General features: G+C 33.7%; 5 protein-coding genes and 1 non-coding gene across 7 annotated transcripts; 5 read left to right on the forward strand and 1 right to left on the reverse strand.

Annotated features, from left to right (window-relative positions):
- The first annotated feature begins 5,548 nt into the window (after nucleotides 1-5,548).
- Nucleotides 5,549-10,152, forward strand: LOC107022537 (FRIGIDA-like protein 3). Of its 2 annotated transcripts, none has more exons than XM_015223128.2 (4): nucleotides 5,549-5,706; nucleotides 7,054-8,123; nucleotides 8,765-8,937; nucleotides 9,532-10,152. In XM_015223128.2, exons 2-4 carry the CDS (start codon nucleotides 7,073-7,075, stop codon nucleotides 9,943-9,945), a joined length of 1,638 nt encoding a protein of 545 aa, XP_015078614.1. In that variant the 5' UTR covers nucleotides 5,549-5,706; nucleotides 7,054-7,072; the 3' UTR covers nucleotides 9,946-10,152. The 2 variants fall into 2 exon arrangements, with proteins under 2 accessions (XP_015078614.1, XP_015078613.1); XM_015223127.2 differs by having other exon boundaries at nucleotides 7,062-8,123.
- Nucleotides 10,153-10,632: 480 nt separating this feature from the next.
- On the forward strand, nucleotides 10,633-11,979 carry LOC107022538 (photosystem I reaction center subunit XI, chloroplastic). The gene is made up of 3 exons (XM_015223129.1): nucleotides 10,633-10,907; nucleotides 11,220-11,445; nucleotides 11,617-11,979. The coding sequence occupies exons 1-3, from the start codon at nucleotides 10,737-10,739 to the stop codon at nucleotides 11,880-11,882; spliced, it is 663 nt and encodes a 220-aa protein (XP_015078615.1). The 5' UTR covers nucleotides 10,633-10,736; the 3' UTR covers nucleotides 11,883-11,979.
- Nucleotides 11,980-13,219: 1,240 nt separating this feature from the next.
- On the forward strand, nucleotides 13,220-14,974 carry LOC107022540 (photosystem I reaction center subunit XI, chloroplastic-like). Its single transcript, XM_015223130.2, has 3 exons — nucleotides 13,220-13,478; nucleotides 14,125-14,350; nucleotides 14,573-14,974. Exons 1-3 carry the CDS (start codon nucleotides 13,308-13,310, stop codon nucleotides 14,836-14,838), a joined length of 663 nt encoding a protein of 220 aa, XP_015078616.1. The 5' UTR covers nucleotides 13,220-13,307; the 3' UTR covers nucleotides 14,839-14,974.
- A 110-nt stretch (nucleotides 14,975-15,084) lies between these two features.
- Nucleotides 15,085-16,748, forward strand: LOC107022604. The gene is made up of 2 exons (XM_015223201.2): nucleotides 15,085-15,506; nucleotides 15,911-16,748. Exons 1-2 carry the CDS (start codon nucleotides 15,493-15,495, stop codon nucleotides 16,464-16,466), a joined length of 570 nt encoding a protein of 189 aa, XP_015078687.1. The 5' UTR covers nucleotides 15,085-15,492; the 3' UTR covers nucleotides 16,467-16,748.
- Nucleotides 16,749-16,998: 250 nt separating this feature from the next.
- TRNAD-GUC lies at nucleotides 16,999-17,070 on the reverse strand. The gene has a single exon. It is a non-coding gene; the product is annotated as a tRNA-Asp (tRNA).
- A 107-nt stretch (nucleotides 17,071-17,177) lies between these two features.
- On the forward strand, nucleotides 17,178-18,616 carry LOC107021247 (NAD(P)H-quinone oxidoreductase subunit U, chloroplastic). The gene is made up of 5 exons (XM_015221868.2): nucleotides 17,178-17,474; nucleotides 17,592-17,653; nucleotides 17,913-18,002; nucleotides 18,080-18,220; nucleotides 18,366-18,616. The coding sequence occupies exons 1-5, from the start codon at nucleotides 17,228-17,230 to the stop codon at nucleotides 18,459-18,461; spliced, it is 636 nt and encodes a 211-aa protein (XP_015077354.1). The 5' UTR covers nucleotides 17,178-17,227; the 3' UTR covers nucleotides 18,462-18,616.
- Nucleotides 18,617-18,836: the final 220 nt, after the last annotated feature.

Raw genomic sequence — 18,836 nt, forward strand, 5'->3', positions numbered from 1 at the left:
AAAAAGAATTATGTGCATTTATATGTAAATGTTTATGTGCCTACGTGTGAACTAAATCTTTTAAATCATTTTTCAAAACATAACTATTTTTTATACCGACCTCAAATCAAAATTGTTTCTATGGTGGAGGAGCGCGATCAATAATATCGTGACATCATCCCTATAAAGAAACAAACATTTTTAAAAAATAAAAATTCATATTCAAAACTTGCTTAATTTTCAAAACCTTACTTTCTCACATATTAATTGTTTATAAATTTTGTTTATAACTTAGTCTCATGCTTAAATAAAACTTGATTGTTTATTGCCATCACCTAGCGTTGCATGCTTAAATTAATAGTATTAATTGTTATCACTTAGTAAGATTAATAAATTAATAAATTAAACGACCTTGATTGCTACTTGTACCCCCACATAGATTGCATGAGATACGGCCGGGACCCACACTTGTGGATCTCGAGGGATGCCTAACCCCTTCCCCTCGAGGTAATTTGAACCCTTACCCTAATCTCTGGCCCGTTGACCTTAGTTAGACTTAGTTAGGTTAGATAGGTGCCCTAACGCGCCTTAATTCGTTAGGTGGCGACTCCAAAACTCAAAAATCCCAAAAGAGTTGTTAGGTCGTGCACAAAACCCGTTTTCCGCGAAAATGGGGCGCGACACCTGCCATATGAGCACTAGCAGTATTGGCCATAGGAGGTTTAGCTACATGCTGCTCCTCCTTATTAATATGATCATTATTTCCTCTAGAAGTACTGGTTGATGGTGGTTTGTTAATTGAACCTTGGCATGGATATGCTGAACTATGATCCATAAATCCAAATGCATCTCTAGGATTGTCAACATAAGCATGATTAACAATGTCTCTCCCATTATTTCCTGCACCTGTTGATCCTCCTGATCCAAGTTTTTTCTTGAACTTCCAATCAGCTGGATATCCAATGAGCTTAAAACATATATCCTTAGTGTGTCCATGTAACTTGCAATAATCACAAAAGAGATGCCAATTTTTCTTCTGCCTGGGATATCCACCATTATTTCCACTATTATTTCCAGATCCACTACTTCCAGATCCATAATATCCACCACTACTTCCAGATCCATTATTTGTGTATCCACCTTTCCCAGTGTACATAGCCATTGGATCATTCGGAAACTGATTATTTCTTCTATCATTATACAATGATTCATTCAAATTATGAGTACCTCGTCCTCTACTAGCATACAAAGCCATTGATTCATTTAGATCACCACCAATCCTAGATCCTGCTGTTACTCTTTGGCTTTCATCAGCTACTATCATGGCATAAGCTTTACTTACACTAGGCATGGGATTCATCATTAAAATTTGACTACGAGCATGACTGTATACCTCACTTAATCCCATCAGAAAAGCAAACAATCGTAGGAACTGTAAATGATCAACATACGTCCTAGATTTGTCACAGTTACAAGTAGGTGGAGGAACCAACGCATCAAATTCATCTCATAAGAGGCGTAATTTTGTGAAATACCCTGAAACTGTCATGTTACCTTGATTAAGTGTGCAGATTTCGCGATGGAGTTGATAGCTTCTAGATCCATCAACTTTGTTGAATCTTTCATTCAGATCTGCCCAGACCATAGTTGCGTCTGAGGCATACACAATTCCACTCAATAGCTCCTTGGATACTGCGTTCATGATCCATGCTAACACAAATGCATTACACTTCTCCCACTGCTCCTCCAATGCTGAATTATAATCTGTTTTTCGACATGTTCCTAGAACAAAGCCGAGCTTACTTTTTGCCCTAAGATTGATCATCAAAGATCTGCTCCATAGTGAGTAGTTCTCAGTTCCTGTGAGTTGAACAGAAGTCAAGACACTACCTGGAGTATCAGATGGATGAAGATACAGGGGGTGATTTCGATTTTTTTCAATTCCATCAATAGTATCAGCTGAAATCCCAGCTACACTTCCTTCTGATGTTGTTTCCACCATATTCTTCAACTTGTGATAATGGCTTAAACTCTGAAAATAAGACTCAAGATCGAATAATTGTGAATCTGAATCTCAGATTCAAATGCTCTGATACCATGAACAAATATGAACAGAGTAGAAGAGAGAAATCAGTTTGGGAAATTTTGATTTGTATTATCTGAAAACTTTTACTTACAAAGATGAAGTATGGTACTATATATACATGTGGAATGTATTGACTAACTCCTAACTAACTCATTAACAAATTAGCTAACTCCTAACTAACTAATCAACAGATTAACTAACTAATTGAACATATATAATTATTCCTTTAAACCTGTATTATCTCCAATAAGACTAAAGCAAACAATTTTGAAATAGTAATGATTCGTTAATTTGCTAACATGGGATTTTTAAATTTTTTTTCTTAAAGTAGATTAATCTTTAACTTTAAAAAAGCGTTTGATTTTGCACTGAACAGATAGGAACATTTAATCAAATCTCAGTTTTATTTTCACAATTATTGAAATTAAGCTATAGTTGACCTTACCACAAATTAAATTGCACATTTATGAACCAAAAATTAATAAAATAAATAAATAGATTTTTAACTTTATTATTTTAATTCACAACTATATTATCAATAAAATGAATGCGAGGCTCCACAATTTGGTTGTTTAAGATTGTAGCGATACCTTTTAACACTATGTTTGAATCATTGTTATCCATTGTATTTGTTACTTAAAATGAATTATACTGTATTGTTAAATTTCGTTGTTACGTAACAATGGAAACCCTTATTTTATGGAACAACCAATTTGATGTGTTTTCATTATTACTTAATTTCCTTTTTTCAATTATATCTTTACATAATATTTCAAAATACTATTTTACCCTTTAGCTTAATTATTTAAACCTAGTCAAACCTCCTAACCTAGAATAATTAAGGATATTTTTTAGAAAATTTATAAATTACAATACAGTACTATACAATCAAACCAAACAATTAAAATGTTATTAAACAACAAGAAACAATACAATCTAGCCAAACATTGTATCTACTATACAATATAGTACAATAGAGTATAATACAGTGCAATACATTATGAAACAATGGATAACAATGATCCAAACAAAATGTAAAACATGTTAAGGAATATTCAAAAATAATTCGAACCTAATTAATAATCGTGTAAATTAACTTTTTAGTATTTAAAAACGTTCTTTTTAATTTATTTTTCTTGGTGAGGACTAATTATATTTGGTCAATAAATTTTATATATACATTATTAGTGTCTGATCGACCTTTTAAAATAATATTTCTAAGTATAGTTTTCTCAAAAAGTATTTCATAGTTTTTTTTAGGAAAACATTGAGAGCTCCCATATTTTTGCACCATTGATAATCGAACTCTCAATAATAAGACTAAATATTATATGATCAGGATCAAGAATATCTTTTTTCTTTTGCTTAATTTTTATGAATAGGATTATATATTATTTGTGTATGCGAGAGTTAGTTAGTTTTAGTATATAGCAAATGAATAGTAGAACCTATATAAATTCATGTACTATTTTCTTTTCTTTTTTTTTTTAAATTATGTGATATTATTTTAATTTTGAACGGTTAAACTTTTAGTTTTAATTATGGATTCATATGAAATTTCAAAAAAGATAAAATAAAAGTTACATATTTGAAGTAACAATAACAATATATCTAATATACTTTTGAAAATGGATACGGTAAGCATATTTTATCAATTATCCCTATTGATATAGGTAAATAGATTATTTTTGATAAATCGTAAAATGTCTAATGCGGTTTTAAAAAATGGTATCGAATGTAAAAACATAATAGAATACTTTGAAAAGTAATTGCGTACAATAAAATAATAGAATAATCAGAGTAAAAAAATAATCAAATATAAATAGAAGGACTAGAAACAACAAGAGTAATAATATGACTACTAGTATAAACGAATATTGATACAACACATTACTACCTGTTAACCTTCTATCCTGATCTGCATCATCAACGATTTATTATCTAACGTCTTATTACGGATAATCTTAAACATAGGGTCTGTTTTGCCACAAATATATTTGAGAACTAATGTTTGGCCATATAATCTGACATTGCTTGACAAATATATTTGACAAACATCTCAAGTTTCATTAAGCAGAAAGAAGAATCATAGAACGAATAAAAGGTAGAGACAAGTGATGAAGTATATTCATGATGCATTTTCTTTTCTTCATTTGCCCTATTCCCCAAAAATAGTTCTAGAAAAAAAATTAGAATCTCGTCCAAATTTGTGTTTTTAAAAAAATTTAAAATTTCTAAAATTTGCATTTTATAAAAATACCCATTATTTATAGCTTTTGACTAAATCTCATTTATAATTTTTTGTACAAAATTTATATAGTTATGCATATATTATATACAATTTTTATCTGAACTTGTTTTTTGAAGTCACTTCTTGTTGCATGTTGGTGTGAGATACTACAAATAAAATAAATCACGATTAAAAATAAAATGAACAAAGTGAATAAATTAATCATTTAGGTTGAGGCACGAATATCTCGTTCTCTTAAAGGAGACAAGTCCACTATGATACAGTTTACATTGATCCAACAATATCACTCTTGACTTGTTCCTTAAGGACACAATCCAATAACATCGTATAATTCAAACAACTTCGAATTTAGTTGAAGAGTTCAAAACTCTTGTATAGTAAAATAGTTGAAGACTTATAATATTTTCTTCGTCTCAGTTCTCTCTTTCACTACTAAACACAAAAATATCTTTTCCACTTTTCATATTTCTTGGGATTATATCTCCCCTTCCGAATACAAAGTAACCACATTATTTACAGCCTATAGGCAAGGTATTCTTCCTTATAATGAATATAAAAATAATTAATAGTAAATTGAGTCAATAAACAGCCTAAATATACATAAGTTACAAAGTATAATAAAGTAGAATAATAAGTAAAATTAGTGGTAGATTATGACAAATAGTGGTTATAAGAATTACATCATTATAATAACCATATTCTTGTCAATTTATACCCACTAACATATACACTTAAAATTTTAATTTTAATATCAAAATGCTTAAATACCAACACTTTCAATTACAAATAGTAAGCTTAGTTTTTTCATATACAAATCAATGATATTTTTCTTTTGTTTTCTTCTTCTTCTTCAAATTCATACTAAATATGTTTGTTGTCCTAGCTTTTCACCAAACATTTTCATCATAAATAAGAGTATAAGCTTATGAGTTTATTATAAAACATATACTTTTTTGAAAGTGAAATATTTCTCCGAAATTCTATACCAAACGCATGTAAAATTTTGCTAATAATAGTAAAAATATTTAAAATTTTATGAACAAACACTAGCTAGTTGAGTCATGTCCTCGTCTAATTAAGATTGAGAGGGAAAAAATAAAAAAATTAAATTAATTATTGTTATTTTTTTTATATTTTTAATTTTTTTTTAAAAAAAAAGCTGTAAAGGAGGGAGTACTGTAGTAGAAAGCTCTTTTTATTCATTGTGGCTTGTGCGCTGTCTGCGTGAGTGAGTGGTCTCTGTCGGGTAGCTGTATAATAAATTGTACTCTCCATTTCACTTTCCTCTTTTTTCTCCTTCAAACCCTCCCAAACCCAAAATGGTCTAAAATCTCCGGCGTAATTTGCCGCCGACACCTCTTCTTCGCCTATCGCCGCCTACGCCGATCGTGTAAGTTCACTTGAAATTCTGTTTAATTTTGCTTCGTTGACATCACTCAGTACATTCAGATCAAGCGTTTAATCGTCTACAATTAACTAGTAGAGTTTTTACTTTTTATGAAGTTTGTTCTTTTGAATGTTCGCTGGAGCTGAGTTTTTTTGGATTTTAGTAGTTGATCTTTTTATTTTGTCAGTGTATTTTGTCGATCGTCAGTATAACTACTGGCGTTTACTTGAGCTTCAGTGAAATTATACTTGGTGTATTCACGAGTATGTTGCTGCCGGCTCTCTATTTGTTTTATTTTTTAAAATAAATTATTGGAGAATCGATGTTAGTATTTTGTGTTTTTATATAGTAACCTGACATTTTGACAATGCATTCTGTGGAGTATTATTTTTCTATATCTGTTAATCCTGAATTTCGAGTAACCTGTTGTTTCTATGTGTAATATGGCACATTTATGTTTACTTAGTAGTTGCTAGCCTACTTTAGGAGTTTTACTGAATTACGACGTCAAAGAATGATGGTTATGTTTCTTTCTCATACCAAATAGATAGGAAAATTAATGAAATGTGGCAAGATTTACAGTGTTTGGCATAATTTTGCTTTTCTACTGCATGCATGGCTTTAGTGAACTAGCAATAAGTTTTTTTTTTGATATCAAGTTCTTTAAGCTAAGTAAGTGAATTAGTCTTTTATGATAACTTTGACATGGTCATATAAGATACAAAATAGATCACAACTTACTTGTATTAATAATCACAACTATGGCTTGACCAGCTTTAGCCTTAACACAAGATTTTTTGATTCACGATATACAGAGTGAAAATAATGAGGTTCTGGGTTGAATAGTCTTGCAAGTAATCAAAACTAAACCGCATTCTGGTTTAATTGCCAAGCACTATCACCCCTTTCCCCAAAATAACTGTTTTTTCCTCTGTTTGTGGGTCTGCCATTTTCTCTCTTTTTGGCTATGGGTGAAGAACCTGTAACTGTGATCCCATTTTGGGTTCTCAGCAGCTCTTTCAAAAAGATTAGCAGGTATTTTGTACTGGGAAAGGCTCTGTTAGCATCGGTGATGTGAAATAAGTTTAAGAGCATTTATGACCAACTCTGACATACTCTATGAAAAGAAAAGTTGAAGAATTAGAAGAAAAAAAATTGGTATTGAGATTCGTAAAAACTAATTTAATTAGGCTTAGGTGTGTAATATGTATGACCTCTTTCAATAATCTGTCGACAAATAATAATGCAACATCAAAAAGATCTAAAATTAGAACTTCTATAATTATATTGAGTATGCACATTTTGTTGCTTTATCACAATTATCTCAAGCATTTATTGAAATTTCAATAGTTTATCAGGGAGTTTTGCCATGGAAGATACACAATCAGTTGCAACATTGATGGACTCTACAACATCTAAGATACAGCAACTACAGAAAGCATTCGCTGAGTTGGAAAGTCACCGTGCTGTTACTCTCAACCTGCAGTGGAAGCAACTTGAAGAGCACTTTAATGGGCTTCAGAAATCCTTGAAGAGGCGTTTCACTGAACTAGAAGACCAAGAGAAAGAGTTCGAGACAAAAATTGTTCAATCTACAGAGATATTGGAGAAGCGTCAAGCAGCTGTTATTGCTAAAGAGCAAGCTTCTCTTCAGAGGCTCCAGGAGAAAAGAGATGCAGCAGTTTCTGCCATTTCAATTGCTTTGGAGAAGCATAGGAACCCTTGTTCTGTGGAACCAACTGTCATTAATTGTGTAGTTGAAGACGAGCCATCTGTTCTGGAAGAGAAACCCGATAATTTAACAGAAATTGGGCTTGTTACAGGGGATACATGGAAATCTTTTCAGGATAGTGTTGTGGAAGTTAAGTCTTATCCAGAGCTAGTTAATCTATGCCGAAATATGGATTCTGAAGGTCTGCACAAATTCATATCAGACAACCGTAAAAACCTGGCAGCACTCAGGGAGGAGATTCCACTTGCTTTAAGAGCTTCAACCAATCCCGCCTCTCTGGTTCTGGATTCACTGCACGGGTTTTACAACTCTGATGTGTCTATTTCTGATGCTAAAAAAGATGCTAATCTTTTGGGACTGCGACGAACTTGTATTATGTTGCTGGAATGCCTTAGTACTTTATTGAACACCCTGGATACAGATTCCATTTCAAGTATAATATCAGAAAATACTAGAGGACGTGCAAAAGCTATTGCTGAAGAGTGGAACCCGAAGTTGGATGAACTTGATGTTGATGCAAATAATGGAAATTCTTTGGAGGCTCATGCATTCTTACAACTGCTTGCTACTTTTAGTATTAGTTCCAACTTTAACCAGGAGAACTTATCCAAGCTGATACCCATGGTTTCACGTCGTCGCCAAACAGCTGATCTCTGTCGTTCCCTTGGATTATCTGACAGAATGCCAGGTTGGTTTCCATAACTTATAGAATTAATTGTTCAAGGGTTTTTCTCCATTTTCTATTTTTCACGAGTTCTTAAGGCCTCTTAACCCCCCCCCCCCCCCTTTTTTTTTTTTAACCTTTATTTTCTCCCCTTGATTTTTCAAAGAGCAATCTTATGATGGTTCAAAAAATAGTAATATCATGGTAAAAATTACAGAATGCAGTGTTCTCATCTAGCTTGTTGAAAGTCTTAATTCTTTTGGAGTCCAGATATTTAATAACTTAATTTGATACGAATGGAGAACTTTTAAAATAGGAAGTAACATATAAAGCTAGAATGATAAAGCGATTTGAAACTCATAAGCAAATTCACCAGACACTTGACTGCAAAGGAATACATCACATCTTTGATATTTCCCCTTTTTTTGTGCTTTTGTATACATTGATGGTGTAAAACGTTTTAAACTTGTTGTTAGCTAGTTATTTACCTTTTTTTCTAGGTTACTGATCCATACTTTAGTATAAATGGTTGCACATAATTATTTATTGAGAGAACTGACATTGTGAAGATACTTTACTTGTCAGTGCAGTCTTACTTATCAAAAAATAAGCTAAAGCTTCATTTCTCTTATCTGCTTGAATGGTTTGCTGCTTGTTCTATACAGGTGTTATTGATGTGTTGATAAACAATGGAAGACATATAGACGCTGTTAATTTAGCTTTTGCATTTGAGCTGACAGAGCAGTTTCCACCTGTTTCTCTATTGAAATCCTACTTGAATGAAGCTAGCAAAGCATCTACACCTTCCAATTCTGGAAATGCATCACCTACTGTGCAGGTTTGTTCCTTGTGCCTTGGTATAATTTGGACTAGACATTTTTCTTTTTATCATATTGCTTTCCAAATGAAGCCTGTTCGGTGTTTACTGTTGTGTCATGGTCCATGTATAAAAATCTCTTGGGGCGTACAATGGTGTATGTAGAACTTCTCATAAGCGGTGTCACAATTTAAAAAGTGAACATATTGTAAAATATCATTTCGGAAACACAAAAATGTGCATAATTTGCAACTTAACAGAGGAGGATGAGTACTTCTTTTAAAAAATTACTAGCATGGTAAGTTTGTTGAAACTATTTTTTTGCATATCATAGGAGATAATGATTTTTCATTCAAGTGGTCGTTAATAATTTGATCTCATGGATTTACTTAGTCTTTACGTTATAAAAAGCTAGGGGTTTAATACCTCCAGACTCTATTTCCTCTATTGCCAAAAAGGCACAAAATTTAGGGTATTACACTACATGAGGATTGAACACTCGACCTCGGTCGAACAAGGAGGCACCTAAATAGTAATCCATTCCAGGCTTGCTGTAAAGGGGTGTAATTTTTATTTTATGTAGTCGTTTGGAATAATTAATTGTTTTTTCTCCAGAATGATGTCAATGAGAAAGAGTTGTCTGCACTAAAGGCTGTACTAAAATGCATTGAAGACCATAAGCTTGAGGAGCAATACCTTGTGGATCCCCTTCAGAAAAGGGTTCATCAGCTGGAGAAAGCAAAGGCCGACAAGAAAAAGGCAACTGAAGTTGCAAAACCTCAATCCAAAAGACCTCGTCCCAATGGTGTCGGAAATGGCCCCCGAGTAAATAATGTCGTCCCTGAGAAGAACTTCTATCCCAGAATGACTGATAGGTATCCGCAACCTGTTTATGACGGACCATATGCTTACCCTGGACCGACCAACACTCATGTCCCATCTTTCATAGGTGCTCCTGCTTACAACTTCTCTCCAGGCCACGACTTTTTCGGAAATGGCTACCATTACCAGGCTCCTTACCTGCATTGATCAGGAAACTTTGATGATTATCCCTTTAACTATTAGTGTTTAACCTTGGAGTTTGCTTAATTTGCTCGTGTGGGCGAATTTAATACTGAATGTAGCCTACTTGTCTATTTCTAATCTGGTGTAAAAGCTGATATTTTGATCTTTGAATATATGCACTGTGTACTGTTTCATGTTTATATCCATTAATCTCATGTTTAACGTTTGCTTCGTGATGTTTACTGAAAATTATATATAAACTAGTTTGTCTACTTGCTAGTGTGTACCAATTCAGGGAAACAAAGAAATGTTGAACTTGTTCTCGTCCTGGTAAAACGAGCCACCCGTGATAGTCAGATCGGGCGCGGTGCTTGGACGTAGATCGATCATGATGTGTGAATGATTTCTATGTAATGTAATGTAAATGTAATAGAAGAGATGGAATTCAATTAACAGAAGTTCACGACTTCATTTTTTTCATTTACTTACTGTGGGTTATTATTTGTAATAATCTCCAAGTAATTTATTAACGTAAAAAATGGATTCTCAACATTAAAATTTTAGAACTTACAAAAATGAAAAAAAATAAAGGTCCAAAGGAATCATGTAGTGTTGATCATCCATTTTAAACCAATGAGGTATGGATAAGGGATAACGTTTTATTATTTTACAACCAATCACAAGCTCCCACGTAAGAGTCATCCACCTTCAGAACCACAAAATTTGTCTGCCACCAAAAAATTAAAAAATCCTCATGTTCATGTTTGAATCTTAGTTATATTCCTGTCTGACCTAAGTGTAACAATATTTGCAAAATGGCTACTGCAGCTTCCACAATGGCTAGCCAGTTGAAGAGCAGCTTTGCTTCGTCTTTAACCAGAGGTCACGGCCTTCTTATTCCCAAAGGCATTTCTGGTGCGCCTTTCAAGATTTTCCCTTCAACAAGAAAGTCTTGCTTCACCATCAAGGCTGTCCAAGCTGATAAAGTAATTATCACTCTTCTTATTATATCATGTTCTTGAATTTTAATATTTTCTTTGTGTTTTTCGAAAATCAGAAATTCTAACGACGAGATTCAAAAAATGATAATATTTCACATATGAAATCCAAACATATACAATTTCAATTTTTTTTCTATAAATTAGATTCAATTGAAACCCTTTTTGACCACGTAACTCCACTAAGTTTCCTAATTACAATTTTTATTTCCACCCTGCACGATATAATAGAATTCAATCGAACCCTCTTCGAATCATGTATATGGTTAATTCATGTCCTGATCTTCTTTGTTTCTGCAGCCTACTTTCCAAGTGGTTCAGCCACTGAATGGTGACCCTTTCATTGGAAGTCTTGAAACTCCAGTCACCTCAAGCCCATTGATTGCATGGTACCTATCCAACTTGCCTGCCTACCGGACCGCGGTGAACCCGCTTCTCCGGGGAGTAGAAGTGGGCCTGGCCCATGGATTCTTACTAGTTGGGCCTTTTGTAAAAGCTGGTCCATTAAGAAACACAGCTTATGCAGGTATAATCCAATTCATAGTTACCCAGAGTTTAAGTTATATACACGGTTAACTAACAAGGAAGGGGAGGATGGAAGAGAATTCAATTCAACCTCATTTGCCGAAAAATTACACTATGGTCAATTTTTTTTATGTACATACAATAGATGATGAACCCGGCGTATTGTATGCAGGGGGAGCTGGTTCATTGGCAGCAGCAGGACTTGTAGTGATCCTTAGCATGTGTTTGACAATTTATGGAATTTCATCATTCAAAGAAGGAGATCCATCAACAGCACCAGCATTGACATTGACTGGTAGGAAAAAAGTACCAGATCAATTGCAAACTGCAGATGGATGGGCTAAATTTACTGGTGGATTCTTTTTTGGTGGAATTTCTGGTGTCACTTGGGCTTATTTCCTCCTATACGTCCTTGATCTTCCTTACTTTGTTAAGTAAATTTCGTTAATTGATGTAACTTTTATGAATCAAAGTTGTATATCGAACCGTTGATCTCTTGGGGTAATGTAATGAATTTTTACTTTAAACGCTAGCATATCCGCACATTTTGTTCTTGATTCTAATTCTGGCCTCAGGCTCTGGTTTAGTGGTAATCGCGCAATGCATAATGTGTGTAATGTGTTAGGTGGCTAATCTTAGTTATATAAAAAAAGAAAAAAAAAGAAGTGTTATCTAGCACTCAAGGGCTGAAGGGCGTGGTTTAATGGTCTATGAAGTGGTTGAGAGTCATGAGGTCTCACGTTCAAATATCAGATATTCTTTTCATCTATGTGAAAGTTGGTCCAGGCATCACGGTTATCAAAAAAGAAAGAAGTTGGTTTCTCCAAATCAACCAGTTCAAGTTGGATAGTTTAGTCTAAAGACTAAATGGATAGCTGTTCACGAAATACAAATTTGGCTTGAAAGTGGTTTATATGCTTGTCAAAAATGGAACCAAATATAAGATACATGTCTTACATTTAAATTGTTTTAATTTAATCAACGATAAATGGTCACCTTTGAACTATTGGAGATGAAATATCATCCATTTGGTTTTTGGTTCAAAAACGCCTCAAAACTATTAGAAACATAACAAAAATGCGCTTGCCAGCCAAGGCGTGATTCTCACGCGTCATTCAATAAAAAAAGTTAATAAGGCGTGTGAGGGGTCACGCCTTTACCCTTTTGGTCTGTTTCGATTTTGTTACCCTTCTGGAATTATTGATGAAAAAAATTGTCATTTAGGCTCTGGACTCTGTAAAATTGCTTAAGTGACAACCCCATTGATTCTCATGTTAACAAAAAATATTCGACTATAAGCTGATTTGCGCAACTCAACTATTAAGCATGCCAAAATTACTTAATCCCTTCTCAATTTAATTTGTGTTCTTATAATGTAAAATTTTTTAGTCATTTTGGTGTAAATAGGGACTTTTCTGTTTTCAAGGTGCGCTTGCAAATCACACACAAAAAACGTAACCCGCACAAAATAGGCCTGATGCGGCAAACTTAACCTAGAAGACAAACTCTTTGCTTTCGCTGGGAAGGGGTTTTGAACCTGAGGCTCCAACCTGGAAGTCTCATACCCAAACCACTGGGCCACCCCGAAGGATGTAAACAGGACTTTCTTTCCTTGTTTTCTTTATACAAAAATCAAGTAAGCTATGAATGATCCATTCTTGACCAATGCAGTTTGGATAAGAGATAATGTTTTAAAACTAACCAATAAGAAGCTCCCACGTAAGAGTTTGATCCACCCTAAGAACCACCAAAATCTGTAAACCCAAAAGATTTTCTTTGCCAGTCATTAACAAGATTTGTCTGCATCTTTTGTTATATTCTGATCAAACAAGCAGCAGTACTGCCAAACAATATTTTTCCAGAATGGCTACTGCAGCATCCACAATGGCTAGCCAGTTGAAGAGCAGCTTTGCTTCGTCTTTAACCAGAGGTCACGGCCTAGTCACTCCCAAAGGCATTACTGGTGCACCTTTAAAGATCTTCCCTTCAACTAGAAAGTCTTGCTTCACCGTCAAGGCTGTCCAAGCTGATAAAGTAATCATCACTCTTCTTATTATCATGTTCTTGAATTTGATTACTTTTTTTTTGAGATAATTATGATGTTCAGATCAATTTGTACGTGCCTCAACAGGGGGTCAAATCGATAGATTTTATATTTGTGTTAAAAAATTCACTTAATATGTTCAATAATCTACTCAGAACTCATAAATTTAAAATTTCTGATCCATTGAGTAATTCTGTCCACTAAGGCTCGGCAAATGAGAAAAAAATCACCTATAGTATGGATTTCTGTTTTTTTATTTAGATAAATTGTGGAGCTAAAAATTCTAAAGAGAAATCTTGAAAGTTATTAAAATGTCACACTTAGATTTCAATCTCGCAATGTAAAATCAAGTTGAGAGTATGCCTTAATCTAACAGGGGGCGTAGAGTTTCTAAGTGAAGGCAAGCACAACTATACATGGTACTAACTTTTTTTAATCACCTTTTGCCATTATATAAAAGGTTTCTCTTGTGTTGAGGAAATTCAGTAATTTAATACTTTGGTAGTGACAGACAGATCAATGAATCTGAAAAAAAAATACTCAAATGTCATACCTAAAGCTTATCTTATAAGAAAAAAAAATTCTAACAAAATGTAAATTTTGGTTTGTTTTGTGTTGTTTTTCTTGATTCTGCAGCCTACTTTCCAAGTGATTCAGCCCCTTAATGGTGACCCTTTCATTGGAAGTCTTGAAACTCCAGTCACCTCAAGTCCATTGATTGCATGGTATCTCTCCAACTTGCCTGCCTACCGGACCGCAGTGAACCCACTTCTCCGGGGAGTAGAAGTGGGCCTGGCCCATGGATTCTTACTAGTTGGCCCATTCGTAAAGGCTGGTCCGTTAAGAAACACAGCCTATGCAGGTAAAATCCGACTATAGAATTTTAACTGGATGAGTTTAATCTTTATAACTCGCGGTTGATTCACACCGTAGATGTCCCTAGTTTTTTAGAGTTTTGCAAATAGATAACAGTCATCTAACATCTACAAAATTTGGTCTAACAAGGTCATTTACAAAACAGTTCTGCAACTCAACTTATTGTACACGTATATATCTAATTTGTGTGTCGAAAATATTGTTGCAGGGGGAGCTGGTTCATTGGCAGCAGCAGGACTTGTTGTGATCCTTAGTATGTGTTTGACAATTTATGGAATTTCATCATTCAAAGAAGGAGATCCATCAACAGCACCAGCACTAACATTGACTGGCAGGAAAAAAGTACCAGATCAACTGCAAACTGCAGATGGATGGGCTAAATTCACTGGTGGATTCTTTTTTGGTGGAATTTCTGGTGTCACTTGGGCTTATTTCCTCCTTTATGTCCTTGATCTTCCTTACTTTGTTAAGTAAATTTCGTTAATTGATGTAACTATACATTATCAATGTTAAATTGTATATTGAACTACTAAGCTCTTGGAGGACTGCAATTTAACTCGTTGTAACGAGTTACTTGTCTTATTCTTTATAACTTGTACTTCTCTTTCAATGACTTGACTGTATATAAAATTCTTACATTTTCCAAGTCAGTATGAGTCTGATTTTTACTAGTTATGTTCTGGACTCAACACATACTACAATAATCGAAACAGAACGATTAACACCCTTAGTTTTATATCATCAATTTCCTAACTCTTTATGCAAAACAGCAAAGGGGGGGGGTCATATATTAATTAAAAAAATATTTATAAAGAATGATTGAACTCTTAAAAGATGCAGATGTTTTCCCTTTTCTTTAGAATATTAATCTTTACTTGTAACTCACTCTACTCAAATTCTATCATAGCTTTTTTCAAGTATGCAAATTGATCCAAATACGAAAAATGAACAGTTAAACAAAATATTTCTCTCTCTCTCTACATGCAAATCATGCATTAAAATACTTTACCTCCAAATTGAGGATACACATTTATAAAACCTCAGGGCTGTAGATTAGTTTTTCCAGTCACCATAAACATTCATAGAAAGCAAATACATAACTACTCCTTTCAGCTTTAGAGAACAGCCATGCCACCTTCAGGGTATGTAGCTTACATTTTAAAGTTATTGTAAAGAATATTTATATGATTTATGTTTTTCATAACAAATGTTTGCTGGTAATCAAGAAAAAATCGCGAGCTATAATCAGTTAAATTGGAGTGATAGAACTGCTAGTGTATGTATAGTTTGAATCCTTTGTATTTTTAGGCACTTTTAATGTGTTAGCTTACTGGTTATGTACATGTTTAGAATGGTTGGCTGGCTTTGTTTTGAATTGTTACGAAGTTTTATAGTTGGAAAAATACATAACCTAAATGCATAATCCGGAGAATTTTAGTAGCTCAGTTGGTTGATTACCTAACCTTTCACCTTGTTGGTGAGGGAATTCCCCTTTCGCTATGTACTTGTTCATTTTTAAAATAATCTTGCTGTTGCGATTTGGCAGAAACTCAGACAGCAGAGGCAAGCAGAGTGTGGCCGTGACAGCTCTAGACGGAGTCATAAATGTGAACTCACTGTTTACCATTGCCATTTTTGTGGGGCTATCTCTAGCATCTCCAGGGCAAAAGAGCCTCAACAGTAGCAAACGTTGTCAGCCAGGGATTCTAACTGTAAAACAACTAGTAATCTTCGAGGTGCTTTCGTTCAGTTTCTTTCTCTTCTCATCACTAATAGCACAGGCCATAAAACTCTCCCTCAATCTTCTGTATAGCGAAGATCTGTCTCATGGTTTCAGTGTTATTGTCAATGGAACACTCCTTAGAGCAGGAATGTTGATGACAGCTATCTCCTCTGTTATGGGCTGCTTGTTTCTCATGGTTTCTATGTTGAATGTGATTGAGATCAAGACTGGGATGCTATACTGTGGAGCTAAATCTACTATTATATCAGTTACTTTCCTCATAATCCTCGTTTCTTCGGGTCTTTTGGTGTATATTTCTGCTGCATGGTATGCATTTATCCACGCAAACGTCCACCCCCATGAAAACAGGACTGCTTGATCATTTGTTCTATCAAATCCTATTTTGTTTTCTAATAACAGCCGTCTCTCTGGATTAGTTTGTGTGCACTTCAACTATTCTATCGAACATTTGCTACCTCACAGGAGCTTCATATCTTTGTACAGACCCTTATGTAAGGGGATCTATTATTTCAATCTTTTGTAATATTTGTTTAGGTTATGGACAGGAAAGTCCACCTTGGAAAATCATATGGAAGATTTTCCTTCTTGTTAAGATATGTAATATATATATATAGTTAATTTATCACATCAATGCATAGTACAATGATTTCTAAGTAATACAATAACAACAACATACCCACTGAAATCCCAAGTCTAAAGTGTACCAAACCTTATCACTATCTCGTGAAGTTAGAGAGACTGGTTTAAGTAATAAACAGAGATATAGAATGACATTTTTTTCTTAATAATATTGGTGGAAAAAAAAAAACGAACAAGTTTCATCCGCAGCCGGTAAAAGCTTAGCTGGTTGGCTACCTGAACTTTCATAGGCTTACAAAAAAAGATATAAACGCCGTTGCCGGGGATCGAACCCGGGTCACCCGCGTGACAGGCGGGAATACTTACCACTATACTACAACGACTTTGTTGTCTATATATTTTGTGCAATGAGTAATATTGTGTTATTTAATAGTGTAATAGATTGGTAATGAATGGTGCTGAATTGCCCATACTTTTTTTTTTTTAAATCTAAATTGTTAAGAAGAAAGGAAAAGAAATATAGAGAAGAAGATATACAGGATGGCTGCAACTCCCAACATTTACACCCAAAAATTCCCAACAATTACAACTCAAAATTACATAGCCTCCAACAATGTAACTTGTTTTATAAATTTTCGAAAACAGAGCAGAAAATTGGCGTTAATAGTTGGAAACTCCAGTAGCAGCGACACAGCCTCAGCGATAGACACAGATGAAACCTCACCCGTTGAAATTCCCCCTTCTATTATCTCTGCTCTTAATGTTGAAAAAGCTCTTCTCGGCATAGGTACTCTGCAGATCTGTCTTTTTTCTTTCTTTTCAAGATTTTAAATTCGATTTTGACTATGATTTTACCTTTTTTTTTGTCCTTCATTTGACTAATAAGTTTCATTTTAGAATGCAGCAATAACAGATATAAATCACTATGGAATACTAGGACTTTCAAGAAAATGTTCATATGCTGAGGTCCACACTACCTCTCTTTTAACTTTTTTTCACCCATCCCACAGATAAAAAAGAAAGGGAAAAGGATCAATTTTGATCGAAACTGCTGTTACGATACCAAACTTTATAGATATTTTTTTTATGATGCGTATGTGAACATATATATACCTTTAAAATACACTATTCTGTATTGTTACGGCAATTTTGATCAAAGTTTAAATGAAAAGAATAATTTGTTTGATGTTTGTTCTTTGTGTTCGTACAATATATATATATATAGGTTCCAGTGGCGTACAAGAAAAAGGTTGAAGAAATTATGAATGAAGGATTGGTAGAAGAAGAGCTTAACAAGAAGCTTCAACTCCTAAAAGTACTAATTTTCATTTCATTTTTTATTATTAATAAAGAAAGTTTTAGAGATTAATTTATTCCTTTTGAAGTATATAGGAATCATATTCAATTTTGTCAACACCAGAGGAGAGAAGGCTGTATGATTGGAGTTTGGTAAGGAGTGAAGCACCAGATGATTACAAATGGCCATTTGAAGTTGATCCAACTCCGCCCTCTACGGGGACTCCTCCTCCTCAGGTACTAATTCATTACTCAATTAATAATTTTTATATCAATATATTACTTTAAAAGCGATTAATATTATCAAGCACTAAAAAATAAGTAAAATAACATTTTTATCGATATTTACGTTTTTTAATTGTATATAAACATATAATTACAGGAGCCAGAAGATGTGGAACCAACAATATTAGTGGGATATTTCTTTTTAGGTTGGTTTGTACTAGCTGCCGTGTTATCAATTTCCCTTAATCTCTAGAAATGAAATTATATATGTTTATCATATAATATGCAGAATGATATTCATTTTCGTGTAACATATATACACTTATATTCTATGTTTTTTTTTTATTTAAATTTTATACACTAATAATGTAATAATTTTTTGCATCATCAATGTATATTTACCTGCAACACGATTTCTACTACACAAAACAAAGTGTTTTACTTCTCACATTCTTTCATATGGAGTTGTTATTTCTACTTAATATTAATAAATAAAATGACGATTGAACATCTCATACATCGGTTATGGATAAAATCGATGCTAAAAAGTAGGTAAAAATTTTGGAGGAGGATCAAAAGTGCACCAAATATTACAAACATGAGGGACTATTAGTGCTCCATATAAAAA

This window comes from Solanum pennellii, chromosome 6 (assembly GCF_001406875.1).
Source record: "Solanum pennellii chromosome 6, SPENNV200".
Classification (NCBI taxonomy): domain Eukaryota; kingdom Viridiplantae; phylum Streptophyta; class Magnoliopsida; order Solanales; family Solanaceae; genus Solanum; species Solanum pennellii.